General features: G+C 36.1%; 2 protein-coding genes across 6 annotated transcripts in view; both read left to right on the top strand.

Annotated features, from left to right (window-relative positions):
- The first annotated feature begins 35 nt into the window (after positions 1 to 35).
- Positions 36 to 23262, top strand: part of TRAPPC13 (trafficking protein particle complex 13) — a 25625-nt gene continuing 2398 nt past the window's right edge. Inside the window, exons 1-12 of one of the 4 annotated variants that reach the window (XM_032095724.1) lie at positions 36 to 136; positions 6562 to 6630; positions 7516 to 7615; positions 8186 to 8270; positions 9833 to 9960; positions 10098 to 10170; positions 13476 to 13520; positions 15707 to 15724; positions 17841 to 17974; positions 19105 to 19303; positions 22273 to 22373; positions 23020 to 23167. In XM_032095724.1, coding sequence (XP_031951615.1) covers positions 91 to 136; positions 6562 to 6630; positions 7516 to 7615; positions 8186 to 8270; positions 9833 to 9960; positions 10098 to 10170; positions 13476 to 13520; positions 15707 to 15724; positions 17841 to 17974; positions 19105 to 19303; positions 22273 to 22373; positions 23020 to 23167 — 1146 coding nt within the window. In that variant the 5' untranslated portion in view covers positions 36 to 90. Of the gene's footprint in view, positions 137 to 6561; positions 6631 to 7515; positions 7616 to 8185; positions 8271 to 9832; positions 9961 to 10097; positions 10171 to 13475; positions 13521 to 15706; positions 15725 to 17840; positions 17975 to 19104; positions 19304 to 22272; positions 22374 to 23016; positions 23168 to 23262 lie in introns of all 4 variants that reach the window. The other 3 variants (XM_032095723.1, XM_032095726.1, XM_032095725.1) reach the window with 3 other exon arrangements.
- SHLD3 (shieldin complex subunit 3) lies at positions 40 to 5566 on the top strand. 2 transcript variants are annotated; one of them, XM_032095730.1, is made up of 2 exons: positions 40 to 136; positions 2296 to 4759. In XM_032095730.1, the coding sequence occupies exon 2, from the start codon at positions 2427 to 2429 to the stop codon at positions 3174 to 3176; it is 750 nt and encodes a 249-aa protein (XP_031951621.1). In that variant the 5' UTR covers positions 40 to 136; positions 2296 to 2426; the 3' UTR covers positions 3177 to 4759. The 2 variants fall into 2 exon arrangements, with proteins under 2 accessions (XP_031951621.1, XP_031951622.1); XM_032095731.1 differs by lacking the exon at positions 40 to 136 and adding an exon at positions 171 to 1019 and having other exon boundaries at positions 2296 to 5566.

Below are 23262 nucleotides of genomic sequence, written 5' to 3'. Positions count from 1 at the left end.
CCGCGTTGCAGTCTGGGACGGCCGTGCCCGTTGCCGCCGCGCTCTGCGTGGCTCCTCCCGCTGCGCCGGCCATCCCGCGCGGTAGCGGCCATGGATGTCAACCAGCCCAAGCAGGAGCATTTGCTGGCTCTGAAAGGTACCGACAGCGCGGCCCCGCCGGTTCCCGCCCGCCCGGCCCTGATCCGGTGGGGAAACAGCGTGTCTGATCGGCAGCCGAGGGTGTTTCTTCCCCCAGTTTAGGACGTGGAGCAGGGAGTGGCCCAGCGCTCGGGGCCCGCGGGGAGAGGTGCCGGAGGGCTAAGGGAGCGGTGGGGGCTGTTCTACCATGCCCCACACCCCACAGGATGTGCACCTGGCGTGAGGGGCTCAAGCGCGGCTGCCCGGCTGTGTCGGTGCTTTGCACAAGGCTTCAGTTACAAGAAGATGTTTAGCTAAAATTCCTTTGCTGCCTCTTTTGTTTGTTTGTTTTTCAGGACGACAGGACACAGTCTTAAACTGCGTCAGGGGAGGTTTAGGTTGTGCGCTAGGAGGGATTCCTTCACAGGAAGGGTGATTAGACATTGGCATGGGCTGCCCAGGGAGGTGGTGGAGTCACCGTCCTGGAAAGTGTTTGAGGAAAGACTGGACGTGGCACTTGATGCCATGGTCTATTTGACAAGGTGGTGTTCGGTCTTACGTTGGATTCCATGCTCTCAGACGTCTTTCCCAACCAAATTCATTCCGTGATTTCCTTTTGGATGGTTTTTGCCCTTTTCACCTCATGCTAAATGTGCAACTACGAGGCTTACCTCTTGGATTCAGGGATCACAAATAGTGAAAATACAGCTGTGTACAATTGTGCATACAGTTGCATGCCTCCAAAATTAATGTAGAAATCAAGAGAGTCCTGTGAAGAAACGTGATCATTTCTGAATCATAAATGCTGCTAGTTATGTACACGTAATGAGGAGCTGGTTAGAATCTCAGCTCTGCAAGCATTCTAGATCAGTGAGGCCGCCCAGATGGGTAAAATACTACAGGTATGAGTAATTTCAGAGACCATCTTCTCATTTTAAAACTCTCCTGGACAAAGTTTTTAATGGTGTCTGCATGTGATAGTAAAATCTGTTAACCATAATTCAAAGCTCAACAAGCTCTTTTCAAATACATAAACACACACAATAAAGTCAAAAGCCTGAGAACATGAAACATCGTCAGCTGACAAGTGCATTTTGATAGTAATTAATTCGAAGCAAAAAGCTTTATGGTGGATCATTTTGCTTTTATAAGAAACCAGTGCAATCCTTGGGTTTGTTTTGAATTTGATGCAGTGTCCAGGCCATAGATTTTGCCGAAGTGGGGAAGGTGTGAGGATTTATTTGCATTGTGACTGTATTAAACAAAATCTTGACAGTGGCAATTCTAGATTTTACTATTTTAATATCATTGTATGTTACTGCTCTCCATCAGGAAGCCTTAAATGATTGCAAATTTCTTGCAGGGGCAAGGGAAGGGGGAGAAGGGTAGGAAATAGGAGAGCAACACTGTGCCTATTTTACTTACATTTCATAACAGTGTTTGTAGTTCTTCCTTCACCATGCCCATGTCTTTAATATAATCTTTGTATGAAAGTATAAAGCATTTGAGGACTTAATAAGTTGTTTAGTTATTCCAAAAGTCTAATAAATTAAGAAGTTATCAGTTCCTTAAGGATTAAAGCATAGTTGCGTGTTGTGCTTGGAAGCTTTGAGGCTAAAACTGGATGTGTAGTTCTGATACAAAATGGAAACAGGCAGCTTTAATTTGCCTAGAGCACTTCCCTTTTAACTTTTTACTTTAAAAACTACTGTATTAGTCAGTACTATTTCAGGAAGGGTTTCTGTAACACGTGTGTTTTCTAGTGTTCTAGTAGAATGTGCCCTGGCTTAAAATACTGATACGTAGGAGGAGAACTTAAAAAAAAATTGTCTGCTAAATTTGAGAAAATAGGCAGTAGTAGTTGTGGGTCTTTAAATATGCATCACAACAATATAACAAGAATAGTGATGGATGGCAGGTATGAGATGGTGACAGTAAAAGCATTCTCTTGGAAAGGGACTCTTTTGAGTAAACAGTGTGCATGTGGATAATGTTCAGTGTACTGAAGTTACACTGGTAATGATGGAATACAGCCACTAATGTTCAGCCTAGATAAAATAGAACGTTCTGATATATATCTCACGTATTTTTATTCCCTGTTTCTTTCTTGAAAAATATCCTAGCAATGTTTGTCTTAATATGGTAGTATCTTATTATTTTATAATACTTCTGCTTTAGGTCCTGTTTTCCACTGATCTTTGCGTCATGGGGCAAGGAAATTCTTGTAAAAAAGATGTTTCAGTCTAGATATGAGAATCCTAATCAAGAGACTGTTTTCCTAAGAGTCACTGGATTCCTACTGTTGAAGCATGGAAGTGGTCTTGCACTATCGACCACATCAGAGGGATCTAATAAAACTGCAGAAATTTGCAGAAGCAGCAGTGAAGGAGTTTCCCATTCGCCAATTACCAAGATTTGCACCCTGGTTTCCAAGTGATTTACACAGACTTCCCCTCAAACCAAAAAAGCAAGCACCTGTTATTTCTTGTGAGGAAGTGGAAGAATTGAAACAACTTTCTACCCCTTCAGAATATGTTGCAGGATCTCCTGATTATGACTGCACAAAAAATCTCCTTGAGTTTCACTCTAGCATGAAACATGGTCCAACTTTAATCCAAGCACAGGCTGTTCACAGAGCAATTAACTTGGACTATCAAGGAGAACCACCACCTAATGGAAAACAAAAATTGAAAAGGTCTTGGAGTGTCTCTCTCCCTAGTGCTAAACTCAAAGAAAAGATTCGTCCTTTATCTCAAGAACTGCAAAATAATTTGGAAAGACTAAAGCTGCATGCATTTTGTAGAGCAAAGTGGACAATTGAACAGTCTATTTGTAAAAACCAGAATTTGGAGGACATATGGATAAAATTGAATAGACTCATTAAACAGAATGAATTGCCATCTTGCAATGCTACTATCCAAAGATCTGTGGGACAGATATGGATTTTCTGTGATATATTATACTGTGAATATGTTAGAAATATTCTTAGGGAAAAGCTAAGCCTTACAGATAAAATGAATTTGCTTGTACATAAATATGGAATTATATTTAGTTTATAACTTTAGATATAGTTTAATAATAAAATTACTGTCTGAAATAGTAGAGTTTTTAAGCAGTTAAGTATATATAGACTTTAGAACAGCTGATAAATTAACGGTAAGAAAACTATTTGTATTACTTTGCTACAGTCTTCTAACCATAATGATATATTTTAATTTTGTTTTGCCTCAAGACTTATGGTTCTGTTAAGATTAGTAAGTTTCTGTTTGGCTTAGTACTGCATTTTATGGCTTTTCTCTACCTTGCTGGTCTAAAGGAAAATATTTAAGTGAAAATTCCAGACTATTCCAGATAATAAAATTTATGCTTTCAATTAAGCAAAGTATGTCCTCTCTGCTTCTTTGGAATTAGGAGAAGGAAAAATGTTTTTAAGTGTGTTGTAATAATTGCTATAATAGTTGTAATTGACGTTAAGACTTTCAAGATCTGATTATTTCCTGAAAGTAGTGTTTGAATTTTTTTAGTGAAGGCATATCCCTCCCATGAAATACAAACTTACTTTATGTGGCATATATCCACTGTCTTAGCAATGATAGCTATATTTTCACAGAAATATTAATGATAGCTTCAGTGGAAGCTGTGGGGTGAAAAATAATGAACAACTTAATAATTGCTCGTTTACACCTTTGATAATAAGGTTTTTTTTTTCCTGGTGTTTCTGTTCTTTTGTCTCTATATTTAAGAACAAGAAAACACTAGCTTCCAGCTAAAAGTGAGGAAAATAAGAAGTGAGACTTGTATCTGAAACCTCTTGTTTGTTGTCTTTGAGAATTTGAATGCCTTTTATGGTCATAAAAGGCTGAGTTCAGCATGACTTTTTTTCTCTTGAAAGAATGAAGTGTTCTAAGGTCATGCTGTCCCTGCTCAATTGAGTGTTTGGAGGGTCAGTAGAGAACTTAAACTGGGATCAATATAATTGCAAGGGTATGCATTTGCACTCCTACTAATTCTAGATAGTTCTGCTGTAGCTGGAGGTCAGGGTCTGTAGCATCTGGAAAAAGGGGAAAACAAGTGTTTAATATTTGTAGATTGATGTAACTGGCATTAATGACAATCTAACAAAGTGCACATAAGCATAACAGAGATCCCTCCATGTAAAAACAAAGTAAATGCCCATTAGACTTATATTTTTATGACATCCTTGTGTCGAATAATTATATTTTATTATAGGCATTACATTTTCTTTTTTTTTTTTTTTAGTATAAAATTGCTCCATTTGAGTCATTGACATGTATTTTTAAGCTTTGACTGAATTTTGAGACATTCATAAATGTCTTACATTGATGTTTGGGGTGTATGTGACATTTAATGTGACCGCTTAGCAAAACTGATGCAAAATGCTTTCTAGAGCAACTGAGGGTTGTTATTAGTTTTAAAGCCAACTTTTCACTGACATGATATTTCTGAGCTTAACATTAATAGTAACAAAATTTCTTTGTGCATCACCATTTTGGAAGATAAGATGAAGTAAAATGCAGTGTGATTTGAATTCTATTTAATGTATTTTTTGTCTAGGATCTTAGAAGAGATGATATATTTTCTAACGTGTTAGTAGTCGTAATAAATATGATAACATAGCTAACATCGTTTGTTTTGACTTCATTCTGTGATGTATTTATTTTCTGAGACATGACGTAACTCTTTCTTTAGAAACAGCAAATACTAGTTTGTACAGGCTTAATGTAAATTTGGATAAAATTAGGTAATGCCAATAATACACTGTATTAATTTGATATACTGACAAAAGAGCTAAACAAATATTTTACTAAAAAGAGCAATTATTGTCACTGTAGCTGCCAGCTTTCTGCTACTTTGGGTTGGTTTATATGTGAATAATGGTAGGTGCACTGCTAGCTGTGGGCACCTCAGCTGGTAACTGAATTGTTATAATGAGTGAACACCACTTTTGGTTGCTCTACAGGATTACTGCAGTCTTGGTTAGCACCAGTGTAGAAGCTGAAATCCGGGCTTTCATTTTGTTCTGTTCGAGGAATGCTTAATTCATAAGCGCGTATAATTCAGTATATTTTCTTTTTCATTTTCAATGTTGAATGTGGTTCACTATTCACTCTATTTTGCTTATCTTGGGTTTTGTGTAATATACCTCATGGTTCTAAGTCTTCAAAGGTCCTGGTTTTTCAACTTTTCACTGTAACAAAGGGAATATATTATCTTTTTTTCTTGTGAAAAGTGAGAATTGTTTGTGTCAATGCTTATTTGCATAGGTCTGCTGTATGGTAGTGTAAGTTCTTGTGAACCAATACAGCCCACTGTACCGAAATATATATTAAAGTAATTGAATACTTTACACCAGTGGAAACAGTGAGTGCTGTCTGGACACATTAGCTGTACAAAAGTACAATAAAAATAAACCCACCATACATGTGTCCGTGTAAGGGTGTTGGTTAACTTGTTGCAATCAAGAGAAATCCTTTCAGTTTATTTTTTAGTTTTAGTTGGTTTTATGTTTGTTAAGTTTCAAAGAAAAAAAACGGTTTTTACATATTCATATTAACACCTAAGATTACAAATGCTCAATTTTGTTTCATATGAATCCTTCATGATAAGCTATATACAAGTTTAGGGCCTTTGGTTAATTTGAAGAGGGAGAAATTCTTTGAAGAAGTAGCATTTAAGTCTGTCATATAAGTAAAAATAATGTAATTTCGTGTGTGAGTTAAAATAGCCTTTGAAAGTACCACTTACTTAGAGATTTTTTAATAGCAAAATCTCAATGATTTTGATTTTGTCAGTATGAGTAAAATAGTTTTGTTGTAAGTATATTCGAGAGGTTTTTGTGATGGTTTTGCTGGCTTGAGTTTAAAGTTTGTGACTTACAGAAAAAGCAGTGGTATAAATAATGTAGGCTTTTAGTCTTGTAACTCTACCTTGTGTATGTGTTATAGGTTAAGGTGTTAATGCAATTTCTTTTAGGCTGGTGTTTGACTGAAAGGGTCTGTGTGAGTCATCATATCCCATTCTAGATCAAAACGGATCACAGGACAGGCACTTAACCTGGAGAAGTCCACAAATAGATGAAACTGGTACACTCCTGGAGATCACAAAGCACTTAACGCTGTAGCAGGTGTAAGACCTTTAGCACATCAAGTTGAAAGCAGTAGATTAGTAGGTTAGTTCACCAGAGGTAGAAAGTAAGAGGGAGCAATGGCATTACCAGTGTTCTTGGATCTCAGAATAGCAGGGAGTTTTTCTTATATTGTAAAAGGCCATGTGATCCTTTTTCAGGCTAAGATTTAATTGGTGGTTGTGGTTTGTTGGGGCTTTTTTGTTTTGTGGAAGAAGAGCAAGGCAAAATTATACTTGGAAAAAACAATTTAAAATGCTTGTTTGATTGACCTATGGTTTGTTTTTTGATTTTTGCAGTGATGAGGCTAACCAAACCTACCTTGTTCACTAATATTCCGGTGACTTGTGAAGAAAGAGATTTGCCAGGTAAGTCTTTTCTACTGACTGATTATTATGTATGTATTACCACATTTAAGCATTGTGGCCATCTAACACTTAGGTGTTAGAGGAGTCATGACCTCCAATAGACTCTAATCTGAAAAAACAGTGTATTTTAGATTTGGCAATAACTGAAAGAAAGTAGCAAGGTGCACTCTGTAGCTCTTGACCTATATCTTTGAAAGATTGGTGATAATACTCAAGCACGTGACCTCAAAGTCTGAGCCATTGACATACACAGTGAGAGGCAGTTCTGTGAGAGAAATGTGTAAGTGGAGAAAGATTAGCATTATTGTGGTTTTTTTATCTGGAGAAATGGCTCTGGTAATTAGAACCAGCACATAAATAAATGTTCTATAGAAAAACAATATTGCAAGAATCACCGGTTTTGAGTTGTGTTATGCTTGGTATGCCATCATAAATTGGAAATCCCTGGGTCGTCTCCCAGAAATAGTTGAAGTCTAGAAGTGAAACATAAGAGAGTCAAAGGAAAGATTCAAGAAGAAGGGTTGTAGTTGTATGGAAATACAAAGCAAGCAGGGGAAGAAAGTAAGTGAGGTTGATTAGTTCTGTTGTGTAATGTGGTTTAGATGGATAGAATTTCTCTTAAAATTCAATGTTAATTTGGGAAATGCCTTTGGGATTGTGCCCTTCAGTATGTATATACTGAATAAATTATTGGACACAAGTGCCTGTAAGTTAAGTTATATCTTATAGGCAGGCCTGTGGATGTATATTTCATCCCTAAACAAGTTTATTGTAAAGAAATATATCAAAATACATCCGAGTCAGTGATTAAATGTCTAACTTAAATGTAGACAAACCTTTAGACCTAGCAAATATTTAATTAATAGCACCTTGATATTTTTACAGGTAATCTATTTAACCAGCTCATGAAAGATGATCCTTCTACTGTAAAGGGTGCCGAAACTTTGATGTTAGGAGAAATGCTGACTTTGCCTCAAAATTTTGGGTAAGAATGAATGATTGTAACTGTAATATGTGAGGTTTAGGATTCATTTGGTTTAGGATTCATACTTCTCTTTCTATTTGAATACCATTGTTCTGCAATGAGATGTTCAGTCATTTTAAAAATAATATCTGGCTTGATTTAGAAATACATATATGTATGCTTCTTGATGTTTCTTGTCTGTAGCCTGATTGAACCTAATAAGGATTGAAAGTTGAAAGAGATTTGCAGCTGTGGGTGAATTTCTAAGGTAATACACTACTATAAACCACATCTTACACTAGTAGAGTTTACTACTGTGATTTTTGTGCGTACTGGAAGCCATCTTCTTACTCCTCTCAGATTTTTACCTAAAAGAAATTCTGATTTGTTTATTTTCTTTTAAAGCTGTTTGTCTTAGAAGGATGACTTTAGAAGTATGGGTGAGCAGATTCCAGTTTTCTTCTAGGATTTGATCTGGCAACTGTGTGTGTGTGTGTGAACTTAGAAGTGTTTCAGTGAAATGTTCTGGTTTTTTAATAACAGTTACTAAAACTATTTTGTTTTCTTTTTTTTTTTTTTCCTGAAATACAGAAATATATTTCTGGGAGAGACGTTTTCCAGTTATATTAGTGTGCACAACGATAGCAATCAAGTTGTCAAGGACATACTGGTGAAGGTATGTGAGTAGAAATCCACTTACAAATGATTTATAAAAAAATACAATATGTAGATTCTATTTTCTGACAATATACTGTATCTTTGATGCTAATACATAGACTTTAGGAAATACATGTCACTTTTTCCAATCCAGAAAATATACCTGGAAATTGGAAGGAGTAAGACATGAAAATAGAAATGATTATAGAAATCTTCAAAGATTAAAATGAAAAACTAGGATTGTATCAAAAAATGGACTTACTACAGAATCATGGAGTTTATGTTGGAAAAGACCTCTAAGATCAACAGGTGCAATTATTAACCCAACGCTGCGAAGTCCACTGCTAAACTGTGTCCCTAAGTTCCACATCTACACGGTCCCCTGCAGGGATGGTGGCTCAACCACTTCCCTAGGCAGCCTGTTCAATGCTTGACAGCCCTTTTGGTAAAGAAATTGTTCCTGCTATCCGATTGAAACCTCCCCATGTGCAACTTCAGGCCATTTCCTCTTGTTCGTATTGTTACTTGTGAGAAAAGACCAACTCACACCTGGCTACAGCCTCCTTTCAGGTAATTGCAGAAAGCTATGAAGTCCCTCTTTGCTGCAATGGGGAAACTGCAACACGCGTATCAATCAACAAGGCCCGTGTAAAGAAATATATATGGACGGATTCTTGCTAGATGTTTCAGAGATGTTTATTTCCCCAGCCGCATGGCCGGGGCTCTGCCGAGGAACTGCTCAATCACGGGACCCGAGGGTCCTTGGCCACACAGGGGAACACAGAACAACCAGTGGGGAACGAGGCTGACCAGGGCCAGGGAAACCCCGTGCCTCCCCCCCAGGGCCCCTCTCCCAGGACCACATGGCAGGGGGGAAGGGACCCCAACACCTCTTCCGAGCCTTTTTTTCCTGGCTAAACACCCCCACCTCCATTGACCTTCTCTGGACATGCACCCTTGTATTTAAAGTTTCTCTGAAGAATTGGTGTAGCAAAACTTCCACAGCTAAAAAAATGGAGTTATATTGACTTACCTTCACTTTCAATGAGGTCTTCAAAGCAGTTTCCTGTAAAGTGTACACTGATCTGTATATTGTATGAGTTATTTTCTAGTGAATTGGCTTTTTGCATTTACTGCTGAACAAAGAAAACACTGAGCGTAGAAATTTCAGAAGTCATTGTGGAACTCAATGTGAAAAGTAAATAGAGATTTTGTAAGCTGTATGGTGAAGGACTGGACTATTTATATGTTTTAGAACTTGTCTTTAGATTTGTAAGTCATCTCAATATATGTCACAGAAGGTGTCTGAGTCAAGAATATCACGGAATATTCTGAATTCGAAGGGACCCACAAGGATCAGTGAGTCTAACTCTCAAGTCAGTAGCCCATGTGGGGATCGAACCCGTGGCCTTGGTGTTGTGAGCCCTGTGTTCTGACCAGCTAAGCTCTTACAATATGTATGAAAGCATGTAGAGTACAAAATGCTCAGTGAAACCTAGAACTTCATAGCATAAGTTACTTTTCCTTAGATTGTGTTGAACAGCTGTAGTTCGAACCAATGCTTTGTTTTTCTGTGTCCAGGCTGATCTTCAGACAAGTTCTCAGCGTTTGAACCTTTCAGCTTCTAGTGCTGCAGTGGCAGAGCTTAAACCTGACTGTTGCATTGATGATGTGATCCATCATGAAGTAAAGGAGATAGGAACACACATGTAAAATTTTAAATTTTTCTACTATCAAATGAGCTTAAATGAAACTGCAGTACATGCATGCTATTCTGCTTTTGATACAGTACGAGATTTAAAGTAACACAACTTTTTTTTTTCCCCCCCAATTGTTTCTTTTTCAGCTTAGTTTGTGCAGTAAGTTATACTACACAGACTGGAGAGAAGATGTACTTCAGAAAGTTCTTCAAATTTCAGGTATTTCATGAAGTATTTTACTCTGCTTTTAGTAAGTGTGTGAGTCTGGAAAACCCATTTTAAAACATTTGATACTTCAAAAGCATTTTTACATACCAAAAATCTGTTCATTTTTAAAAGTGAACCATTAAAAGCCACTGCTTCAAACTTCACACAAACTGGTGGTTTCTAATAACCACACAGTTAAACATTTCAGAACTAATAAATATTGCATCTAATAATTTCTATTAATTTATTGAGAAAATAAATCTACTCTTAAAAAGTCCCTTTTTATAGCAGACAGCTCTATGACTATTTTTAAACACAACAAGTATTGGTCATTCTAGCTTCGATACATCTAACCATTATATTGTAACCATTATATTCTAAAAATCTGATTTTTCTTTTAGTGTGTGTAACCTTTTTAAACTGGAATTAAGTAGTTTGGTTTTTAAGGAATTTAAGTAAAGAAGTCTAATGTATTGTGTGTAATACCCACAGAAGTAACTGACAGAATTTAAACCTTTTGTTCCATCGCACAATTCAAGACTTGCAATAAGAGTGACTGAGGAAAGCAGGAAGCAGCTCTAATTTGTGGACTGGTTCTGGCAAGAAAGAGTCTGTTTACTCTGTATTTCATGGATGTTTAATTTTTTAGAGAAATATATTGGGACTTGGATATTGGTGGACTAATCCTCATGGAATGGAGGATTACATGACACTCTTTACTGAATACATTTTTAGATACTCTCAGAGTGTCTGGTAATACCCGGAGCGTTATGTAGTTTCGTCCTAAAGCTGTGTCAGGGAGATTTAGGTTGGATATCAGGAAAAAGTTCTTCACCCAGAGGGTGGTTGGACAGGCTCCCCAGGGAAGTGGTCACAGCGCCAAGCCTGACAGAGTTCATGAAGCATTTGGATAATGCTCTTAGGCACATACTCCTGGGGGTTGGACTTGATGGTCCTTGTGGTCATCTTCCTACTCAGGATATTCTATAATACTATGGGGTGATTGCATTTTGCTGTTCTCTAGTATTCTGTCTAGATACTGCAGAAAAAAGAATTTCAGTCTTTAGAAGGTTAAATTTCCATGCATTACAAAGAACACTTGAGTGCTGTTAGTACTTGCGGGCCTTGAAATACCAGGTATTGATTAGTCAAGGGTGTTTACTGACAATCCTGGGGAAAATGGTTCCATATAAGTTTTTGTGTTACCCTCTCTCTGAAACTAGCATCTCTGTAGAGTTTCTTCATCTTTAGTGAAGCTAATTTTTATCTTTGTGTGCTTTGTCTTGCGCTCCTTGTGAAACTGCTTCCCTTTCCATTTCTCCATTGTTTTCCTCTTCTCAGTGTTCTGTTTCTCTGTCCCCTCTAGGCTTTCTCTGATTGCTTACACATGCATGTGCAAGCTTCAGATCTCATCTTCTCTCTGTTCCCTAATGTTGTTCTTGTCAGAGCTTTGTACAAAATGCTGGTTTGTCTTCTTTAGATTTTGTATGCAAACTTATTTGTGCACTTTTTTCAGGGTTCTGCATGCATGGCGTAATTGCCATGCTTTTTAACTGAACCCAGCACAAGCAACTGAATTGTGAAAATAGTTGAAGCCAGCTATCTCTGAAATGTGAAGCCCTTCATTCAAAGAAGGAAGCATAAGAACTTCTCAGAAAGCATCTATACACTTCCACACCTATAAATACTCTCTGATTCATTATGAGAAAAGAACTGCACTGAGAATCTTGGCTGTTAGTTTTTAAGTTTGATGTGGAGACACCAGTAGAAAATCTGAGAACAAACAAAAAGAAGCGTTACAGGAAACTGAACTATGTCTTTACAGTGAGAATTGATGGCTCCTAGTGATTGAGATGTCACCAACAATTTTATAACAAAAAAAACCTACTCTTGCAGATTCTCAGATTTTTCAGTTACATTTTCTAGAATCTTTTAAGTTGAACTGGTGTTTTAATCAGCTTCTTTTTTAAATCATTATATGTAGTTTTATACTGATTGATAGTGTCTTTCTGTTCCAAAACTTTCTCTAAGTAATTAACAGCATTATGTTTAAATGGAGAAGGAATGTCTTCCTAGGGTTTGGTGGTTGTTTGGTTTTGAGGGGTGGTTTGTGAATATCACAATAATTTTTTGTATTTTACTGGAATGCCAGTTGAGGTTTACTGCAATGAATGGAAAGACTTTGTTTATCAGAAGAGAGAGAAAAAATTCAGCATGTAGGAAAATTTATAAGAAGCTCACTGAAGAAAAATATTTGACAGAAAAAATCCTCTCTCAACCAACAAAGGCTTAAATTAAAATTTTTAATTCTTTTTTTTGACTAGAGAGAGAGAGATAGTTATGAATACTTGAAAGAATTGAACTTTATGTCTGTTAAAATGCAGAAATCTCCGTGAGGACAACTTTTTGATGTTGAAGTCTTTGGTGCTAAAAAATTTGTTGACAACTTGGAACATTAGCGATCTCTCAGGATGCAGTGTACTTACAGGCAATCAAAAAAAGTTTCCCTGTGTAATTGGAAACAAGTGTCTTCAGAAACAGAATTTAAATTTGTTTCCCTACAAGTATGATAAAATATTTCATTCAGTTACATTACTTTATATACGTTTCATATTTGAATATGTTAACTGCAGTGGCTTTATGCACAAAATTCAAGCACTTACGAACCAACACTTTGTAGTTTATCGTATAACACTTCATATTTTAGAACATCGAGTTGGGTTTTTTTGCTGATTTAATATCAAGATTAATGTGTTTATTTATTTATTTATTTATTTTGTGTATTATGATTTTTCTTAATTTCTTGAAACCAGCTGCATTTTCAAGAAGGAAGTGAAGGCTAATAAAGCTAAACACATGGACAGTTCTCTGTTTCATTTATGTTTAGAGAAGCCCTCAGTAACTTTTGCTGCAGAGCTCTGAAAGACTTGTAAATGTTAGAAATGTTAGATGTTGCTCACAGTTGAAAGCAAATGCAGACCACTGCAGGACCCAGTATGGATATATTATTTATTTAAAGACACAGATCTACTTAGAGCACTGGATTTCGGCAGTTTCATAAGAGGCCACTGCTTAGGTGGAGAGCTACTTGTTTTCAATATGAGGAAACTGCTTAGTAGGGAAGCATTCAAGTGTGCACAAGTAAGAAGCAGCACGGATATGTTCTTGAGTTGATTCTGTCATATATTCTGTCATGCACCTGCTATGTCTAAGATCAAAAAGAAAACCAATACTTTTTAGTAAAAGACCCTAGCAGTCTTTCCTGAAGTTGTCTGGTAAACCAGTTGTCAATCTGTCTTTTTTCCCATTTCGTTCAGGTTCTTAAACCACTAGATGTGAAAACCAAATTCTACAATGCGGAGGTGAGAACTGTGTGTATTCAGGTTTGTTTTGGTGTGCTGGGTTTGTTACTTAGATTAAATTCAAAGTGCTTTGTAAGTGCACCTTTCTGAGAAAGGTGATCTGTTCTAAAGGGGAAAATGGTAGTATGTATATATGGTTTAGTTTAAAAATAGATAGGCAATTTTGATGAAAGGGAAAAAGAGATGTCAGGACCTTCATGTAATTGACTAACAATTTTGCATATATTCCAGTTTCTCATTAACTCAAATACTTTCAGTTATTGCTTGTATATTTAGGCTGATAGAGTACTTACTGTAAAGGAGATTAATTGTTCATAAAGGAGATGACAATTTATCAGAGTGGGGAAAATTTACATTTAGATTGCTTAAATTTAAATTTCCCTTATTTAACTATGACCCTTCAGTTCAGTAATTTAAGTTTTACATTTGTGGCAGTTATACACAGTGCTTCTAAACTTAATGACCTTATATATGCCTTGCATATTTATTTGGACAAAATTACATGTCAGCCTTTGGCTATTTATGGGAAGAATTTGGTACACATCTGTAGGCCACAGGCTTCAAACCATACATTGACCAGGTGTGAGATACCTGAGCAGGATTGGAGCATAAACGCATAGCACTGGTTGAGTCCTTTATAGAACTGCTGTTATCTATAAGTGGGAATGTCTGGAAATGTCTGCTGCTGTAATTTAAAAATGAAAATAACTCTAAGAAATGAGGTAATCTCTCTGGAAGCAAAATAAATATCTTATTTAGCATGTGGATTATGTTATTGTTTCAGATATAAAGTATGTGATAGGAAAAAGAGGGACAGATATCTTAAATGTTGCGGTCTCTTTGTACTTCATGTGTAAGTTTCGTGATTAATTATCAAACACTTGATAATTAATGGAAATTAAAACCTCTCTAAGGTAATTCTGGGCAAACTTTTTACATGGATAAAATATACTCTTTTTTTTTTTTCCAAAATTGTTATACTGACCGGTCTTGATACGGGTCTTAATTAACTCAGTTAGCCACCAAACTGATACAGTAGCACTCCTATATGATTTCTGAAAGTACGTAAAGTGTTACTATGTCTTGTGACCATAGAATTCAAGTAACTTTTAAAAACCTAGAAACAAGTCTTTGGTTAGATGTTGTGTGTGATACTACATTGCTGTGAAAGCACCAAGAAATTAATCCTGACTATTATCCTTGAGAGCAGGGGAGAAAAGAATGGTATGTGTCAGTTATTAGTTAACTAAAGATCTCTAAAGGTTGACTAACCAGTTAAACTGTTATCATTAATATTACGGATGTGATGTTGTCTGTTCATAATGCCTGTTACTAAAATTATTTTCTATTAATATTCTAATGATAATCAATAATTTAATTTCTTCTAAGACAAGGAATGATGCTGAATCCTTATCTTCTTGCTTATTGCTTATATTGCAGTATGGCGTTGATGGAGTTGATCACTGAAATTTATGCATAGAACACATGCCCTGTTGCCCTAGCCTGCTGCAATCCTGGGATTGAATTACTCTCTCACTGAGTTTAATGTGCCTTGGAAAAGGCTCTGTAAAAGGTTCTGTTCCTGCACGCATGCACAGGGAGGCAGACAACAAAGTTTGCAATTCAAGTTGGGTCTTTGGATTGATGGATATTGAAAAAAGAGCTTTTCTTGATGATATTATGCCAAATTTTCTTACACCTTGCAACATGGTAGCTTTGCTAGAACACATTACCACATTATTTTTGAGACATTATATATGCAGAGACCTCAAATTATCTGTAAGGTGACAAGGACTGTTTTTCCATTTCATATACAACCCATTGCATGGATTTAAATTCAGGACAAACTTTAAACTTGCTCAAAAACTAATTATCTTTTTTTTTTTTTGAGTCAGTTTGTTCTACCATATCTTGTCTGTGACTTGTGTGCCTTAAGCTCTACTTTGGATTGGTTCTGAAGCAAAGCTAGTAGATCATGTAACCATACTAGCTATAAGTTATTAGAAATGTAGTTGTCATCTTTGTTTGCATCCATTTTTTATTTATGTTTCTGTCTTACTAATGCTATCTTGTTTAAATGGTGCAAAAAAATGCAGAAATGCATTTTGTTTGGAAGTTAACCTCCTTTTTCTTTAACATTTAACCCTAATTTCTCTAATGTGTTCTTTTTTTTATTTTCCCATTAGAGTGACCTCAGTTCTGTGGTAATTTTTATTTATTTTTTTATAAATATGTATGCTTTTTTAATTGCTTAACTGTCTCTGTGCTTGTTATTGACATTCTTTACAAACATAATGGAAAAGCAATGTTTGTTCTGCATATCATAAAGTGATGTTTTCTCATCTCTATATGTGCAGCTAATCATTAAATGGTTAGCTCTTTCTTTAATACCCATTGTTGAAACTAGAACTTGATAGTTACAGATTCTTGCTTCCTATAAAATACCTCACCAAAATTTTATTAGATCTATTATTTGAAAAGAGAAGTTACTTCTTTCTAAAATTTTTCTCTTCTGACCCACGGAAATGTAGGTTTCACTACAGCACTGTTTGTGTAAGCTGTGACAGAACTTTTCACATCTGGTTGGTGGAGACAGTGGGTTTGAGGAGAGAGCAGCAGTTGGATGTTCTTCCTTCCTTTGGCTAGCTGGAACTGCGCTTCACAATTTTAACTGCATGTAACAGTTGATTGAGTTACTACGTTTCTTCTGCAGTCTGATTTCACTTTAAGGCGTGTCTTGTATTAAAATAAACTGCATATTTTGGAAAGTTTTTTTTTTTTGAAACCATGTAATATTAAACCAAATTAGAAATAACACAAAACTAACTTGCTTTTTCATTATGCTGCTTGTTTTTACTTTTTCCTTTCAAATTAGCATTTTAAAACTTCTGCCTATGGTTGCCGCTTTGAAAACTACTAAAATTTGGGTAAATGGACACTTTGAGCAATGGATTTATGGGATATAAATGGTATCAAATTAAGTGACAGGTAGTATGATTACTGAGAACCATGTTTTAGTTGGGGTTATTTCCAGTTCCTGCAAGCCTGAGGTGTCTCTGTAACCCATTGAGGTTGCACAGTTTTCATTACTATATATATGGTGCTTTGTATTTAATGTGTTTATAAGACAATACAAAAAGTTACACAACCATTCTTTATTTCTCCTTCTAACAATTTTTTGAGACTAAACATGTTTTGGCTATTTTGTCCCACTTTTATTTTGTAATTTACAAGCAGGACTTCATTTGTATGAAGAATCATTTATTTACACTGATCAAAAAGAAGCTGTAAGTTTTGTTCCACCTTCCTCACAAAAGTACTTTCTTAAAATTTATCATATCAAAATACTCAAACTGCTTCAATCTGAATCTGTAGAATAGACTATTTCAGTTGGAAGGGACCTACAAGAATCATTTAGTCCAATGGTCTGAATCAGTAACTCTTTTGTAAATGCAAATTTGGTATCCCCCTTTTTTTAATTGGCACTCCTTTAATTGTGGTTTTCACTTTTCTGGGAGCTCATATCTCTAATAGACTGAGTCTTCCATAATTTTTCTATCCTGAGATTATTCTAGAGAGGCAAAGTGACTTCACTGGTCTGCAATTCCACAAAGGAAGTGAGTCAAAAACATCTCTAGTTCCATGGTTTTTCATCTTCTGAAGTTTAACAGTCTATAGCTTTCATTTCTGTACTAGAATTGGTCCTTCAATACCATCTTCACGCATTAGCTTGAGATGTTCTGAAGGTAGAGCACAGTTAAATTGTTGGACACGTACAATATTGGTAACTTTTGGCATGGTGGAGCTGAGTGAGAGAAGGGGCTGGATTTTGCATTTTAACTAGAATGCTAGTATTTAATAATAAAATCTCAGAGCATGTACCTGAACTATTTTACTTCAGTTAAAGAAAAACACACACATTTAATTTTTTTATACAGCTTGATGCGCTAGTAATCTGGCATGGCATGTTGTTGTGCACTGCAATTCCTTACCATTTATTCCATTTTTTAAATAATTTGGATAAAAGATTGATGCTATTAAGTTGATTAAAGTCTTGGGAAGTGGTGATTTGATACATTACAAATAAACAGTAGCTAGAACATAGCAAAATTATCCCACATCCATTGTTTGGCAAGATACCTGTTGACTAACACTTTTGCTCCTATTGTTACTGGGATTAAGGTTTTTTCTTGCATTAATTAATTTGATTTGCAGGCATGAACTAAACATGTGTGACTTTTTTTTTAACAATAGGACTGCCTAGTCTTTTTAATAACACTAATCATATTTTCATGAACTTGCACTTTCCATTTTTTTCAGACAGATGAAGTGTTTCTGGAAGCTCAAATTCAGAATATCACTACCTCTCCAATGTTTATGGAGAAGGTTTCGTTAGAACCATCTATGATGTACAATGTTGCAGAACTGAACGCAGTTGACACAGCAGGGGAAAGGTATGTTCAGATTCAGGACATTTGACTTTGAAACTCTTTGTATTAATATTTCATGAGATACAAGTATTAGTCAGCTGTCTGTAATGGGAGGATCGTACGTCTTCGCTTGAATAAAAAGATCAAATTCCTATTATGTATTCAACTGGAAAATTTGTTTGTTTTCTTTTCATAGAAACTATTCTTAAAAATCTATAATTCTACCTAATAAAGAAATATCCAGCTTAATCCTCAAATAATTTGTAACAATGAGGACATGGTAACATGAAAGCATACTATTTTTTCAGTATCTCCTATATAAAATTTAACCCAGATCTGGTTTTGGCCTGATCTCTGTGTACATACTTAGCCTTACAGAACCCATCTGACTAATCCTTGCTTCCTATCAGTAAACTAACTGTTTTCAGTTCTTCTAATAATGATCTAGCAAGGCACCAGTCAAGGTGAATCAGTGGTACACCCTTATGGGGTCTTAGAATATAAAAATTCGTCATGCTGAAATAAATTAAATTTCATTTAGTTAAACACCTAATGCCAGAATAATTTACTCCTGTGGATACAAGAGCTTGTGAAGTCAACTTTGGCTGTTTGTGCTATGTAGTTGCTTGGGTTTTTGGAGGTGACGTTTGAGTGCTTCAGCAGTAAGGGCTGAAGTGAAAATTCTGTCTTCTCCTTGTCTGTTGAAGGATTCACCTGCAGCATAATGAAGCCTTGTTCTTACCAAAGTGTTTGCATCCACTGTAATAGTTTTCCCGCTGAACAGGAATCTTAGTTTTATGACATTGAGATTTACTCTGAGGGAAGAACAATAGCAGAAGAAAAATTACCAGCATTTTTGTTTAAACACTAAGATGCCAGATAATAAATTATAATGTAGGAGAGTGGACTTCTATCTTATTTCTGTCTGGCTGAGAAGAACAGGTTTTTTTATTTCTCCATGGTCTCCATGTTGCTACATAAATTCTAGAGTTGTTTCCTGTTGTGAAAACAGAAAAATACTCTGTGTGTTTACCATTAACAAACTATGCGTACACATACAGTGAGAGTGGTGGGGGATGGGGAAAAAAGGTTGGGTTCTTAAGTCTTCTTCAGAATAACTGTTTAAATTAAGACCCAGTGTTTTTTCCTTTCAGTGAGTCTACTTTTGGCGCAAGAACTTATTTACAACCTATGGATACACGTCAATACTTATACTGTCTGAAACCAAAGCAAGAATTTGCAGAGAAAGCTGGAGTAATAAAAGGTGTAACAGTGATTGGTAAACTAGACATTGTATGGAAAACTAATCTGGGTGAACGAGGAAGGCTGCAAACTAGCCAGCTCCAAAGAATGGTAAGTTTAACTTGAGTGTTAACTTAACTTGGCATTCATTTTTAAGGAAACTCAATGAACAATTTCATAATGACTTGAAAAAGTGTGAGCTGCTTACTTTTGAGCCTCATTTTTTATTCACACCTTTCTGTATGTATTAGAGAGTTATTTCCTATATTTCTTCAGTGAAGTGTGGATAAGTTAATGGACTGAGCACTTTAATTGTCAGTATCCAGTAACCCGTGTTGCAAAATACATTAACTGCTTGAATACCATTTGGCAACAAACCGACAAAAGAACCTCTTTAAATATGCCAACTCTTGACACAGAAATTGCTCCCAAGTTCATACAGACATTTTAGCTTGGAGTAACATTTTTTTATGCATAAAATTATTTATCTTTCACGTCCACAGTTTTGATTGAGTCTGTCTGTTCTGGTTGATTCATAAATTGTTCTTGAATTTTAAGTTGTAATTACTGTCTTGCTTAAGTCAGCTCCACAGCCATCTATACTAATGCCTAAACCTGACTTGCATCTTCTCACTTGAGGATGGTGAGAGAGATATGGAAGAGTAGTTAAAAAAAACTTTGACAATTGAATCTCAATCTAAGTTTACAGAGCTTATGATTGAGTCTCTGCCTCTGTCTTTCCCCCAGTCCCATCTTCTAGAACATTGAGCAGTTCTGTAGGGAAATCACATTGACTTGGAACTAGGCAAGCAAACTTAGATCCTGGAAATTCACAGGAAAGTCACTAAAAAGTCACCAAGTCACTGAAATATCTCTTGATTTTTAATTGAGGTGTTGAGAATGTGCATAACCCCATCAAATTAGAAACTGCCCTTTTCTAAACTTAGTTACTCCTGTTATTTTGAAACCTGTTGCTTACTTTTAACAATAAACTGTTTCATTTTCAACTGACCTTTCCTATAATTTCTCTTTAGAGACATTTCTTTTCCTTCCCTAAATCAATATTGTCTCACTCTGCATCCGTTGTTGAACCTCTGAGAATTGCATGTGAAGCATGCATTTCAACGCTCCAAGACAGTTTTGGTCATGCATCATTTTGTGCCTTGTGATTAACAGAAAAACATTAACTATTTTGTGTAGTTTGAGCAACATCTGTCCTTAGAAAAGCAGTTGGGGTTTTTTCCCCTCTGCATTGCAGTGCAACTCCCTCTTTTCTTCTCCTTATCTTTTAAGTGCTATCAGATTATTTAGTTTCTAGATGTCACCCTTAATCATTTTCCTCCTAATCCATTTGCCATCACTGATGTTGTTGATCATAACCATTGTTTCCCACCCCGTCCCAGAATTTTACCTGTACTGAGTCCCTCAGTCATTGTTCCAGTTTAGATCAGAAATGCACCTTTGAAATGAGTACCCACATAGCATAATTTGTGGTTTTAGTTGGTTTTTTGGTTGGATTTTGTTTGGCTTGGGTTTTTGGGGTTTTCTTTTTTAATGTGGCTTGGTCTTGGGATTCACAACTACAGTCTCTACAGTCTACAGGGAGGCAATAAATCAGGCAGGTGCATGTCTACAGTATGCCAAGGGTCCTCCACCTGCTCACAGGCATTCAGCACAGGACCAGAATAGAACCAATTCGAAGTTAAAGAACATTATTCTTGAGTAGCACAAGTGGAAAATTGTCTGGTTGATTCCATAATCTGAGCAATTACCTCAGTTATAGATAAAACCTATGTTACTCCTCTTGGTGTTACTTTAGCACCTTTACCTCTAACCATCAGTTCTTGGAGGTATCCCATTTTTGAGTTCAACAGGTATGGTGCAGTATAGGCCTCATCTGCTCTGATCCTGTTTTGATTTGGCCAGTTGATGCTAAGTTTATTTTCTAAAATACTGGTTTTATTGTGGGTTTGTGTTTGTTGGGTTTTTTTTCTTAATGTATCTCTGGTAAAAGAAGAGCCTAATGTTAATTAACCCTGTTGTTTAGGGATGTGAGTGTAATTTTTACAGTAAATTCCTCCTTGTCACCAAATACAGCTGAATATATTTGCATTTTTCCAGTGCTGAATAGTTAATTCTCTTTCTTGCAAGGTTCTAAATGTATGTTGTTTGACTAATCTAAGTCTGCATTGGTTTGACATCCCTTTGCTTACTCTTAATGTCCTATTTAATATGCTTTCTAAAATGTCATCTGTCATTCGTCTATAGCAAAAACTCTGTGTGACTAAAACCTGTTCCCAGCCTGTCAGTCATTGACTTTCTGGACCTCTTTGGGAAATCTTTCAATCATGCTGTAAATACAACTTTCAGTACATCATCCGCAGAATTGGAACATGTACAATAACTGAGCCTTGGCAGGCAGGACAAATTTTTCCCCTGTTTTTCCCTCATGATCTATCACTTGTGGGGATTGCAAATCTAAACATGCTTTTTCATCTGCAAGTTCCTATTTTGAATCAGCCCTGCTTGGTAGTAACTAAGATATTTATTATAAGTTTATTACTAGAGCATATGAAATGTATTTGGCTCATGGATAATTGACAAGTATTCCTATCATGTGACTTTATAACTGATGACAATTAATTATTTTGCCAGAGGCATAGAGGACTGAAATGGCAGTTTCTCTTGTTTCTTAGGATGTGGAATAGTGGTGGGTTTATCAGGGAAGTTTTACTGATGTTGTCCACACAGATCTGTTATCTGTCTAACAGAGGTCTTAGATTAAAGCTGATCTTCTCAGGAACTGTATATGGCTATTCAAACCTTAAGGGTGTAAACTATCTTGAAAAAATGTAATAATAAAGATCATCCTTATCTGATGAACTGTTAAACCTATAAAGAAGGTGGTCATCAGCTGAAGATGGAGAACTGCTGTGATTTCCATACTAATCAAAAGCACAGTCAGTCGTCTTTCTTCAGATTTCTCTTATTCCAAGCTTCTTCCAGGAAATTAAAACTTTAGCAAAAACTTCAACTTCCTTATCCGACATCTAAGAATATACATTCTTGCTCCTTTCCAGGCTCCTGGTTATGGCGATGTAAGGCTTTCACTGGAGACAATACCAGACACTGTAAATTTGGAAGAACCTTTTGACATTACATGTAAAATAACAAATTGCAGGTAACAATGTCATGTGATTCTTGTACTTTTTCCTGAGTGGGTGAGTTGTGGCTGGTTTTGTTTCATGTTTCAGTACTTCCTCCTGAAACTACTTAAACCTGGTCTTTACTATGATTTGTAGCAACATAAAACTACTTGAAATGCCAAGAATAAAAAAAAAAAAAACCCACGAAGAAACAACTACGACTTAAAAACTTCTATCATGATCTGTTAGGAGATACCCATAAATCTGTAGAGGAATTCCATGGATCTGTCTGCAGTATTATTTAAGATTGCACCTCATATCACAACTCATCTTAGGGTTGCAAGAGTGACTTCATTAAATGAAGTAATTCTAAATAGAAGTTGAGGCCAGGGACTAAAGCATGTATCTGGCCTGCAGATACTTCTCATGAAAAGCTTATAGTCCACCCAAAATGTAAGTGCTATTATGTTATCCAGTGTTGCTAAGCCCATGACAGAATGCTTGGGTCAAACAGCTCTCTGCAGCTGAATTATCACAATAAATACTGCTTGCCGCCTTATAATTATTTATGAGTCTTGATTAATAGTAACATGAATAATAATCAAGCTTTTACATGTCTGCAATTTTGAGTGCTTAAAAAAGCCCACAGGTTTATTCTTGGTTTTCGATTTCCTCTAGCAGTGAAAGGACTATGGATCTGGTTTTAGAAATGTGCAATACTAATTCCATCCACTGGTGTGGAGTTTCAGGAAGGCAACTTGGGAAGCTGCACCCAAGCTCATCCCTCCATCTTGCACTTACATTGTTGTCATCAGTGCAGGGATTGCAGGTAAGTTATTAGCACAGTTTTGTTGTTATGTAGCTGTATGATAACAGTAACTGTTCTTTCTAATAACAACTTTTATAAATATTTTCTCCTTCTAG

The sequence above is a fragment of the Corvus moneduloides genome, chromosome Z (assembly GCF_009650955.1).
Source record: "Corvus moneduloides isolate bCorMon1 chromosome Z, bCorMon1.pri, whole genome shotgun sequence".
NCBI classification, from domain to species: Eukaryota; Metazoa; Chordata; class Aves; order Passeriformes; family Corvidae; genus Corvus; species Corvus moneduloides.
This window is presented reverse-complemented; position numbering and strand designations above follow the sequence as displayed.

What these genes read in the sequence shown, in the direction of transcription:
- SHLD3 (XM_032095731.1), top strand. Translation starts at nt 2,427, where the DNA reads ATGGAAGTGGTCTTGCACTATCGACCACATCAGAGGGATCTAATAAAA.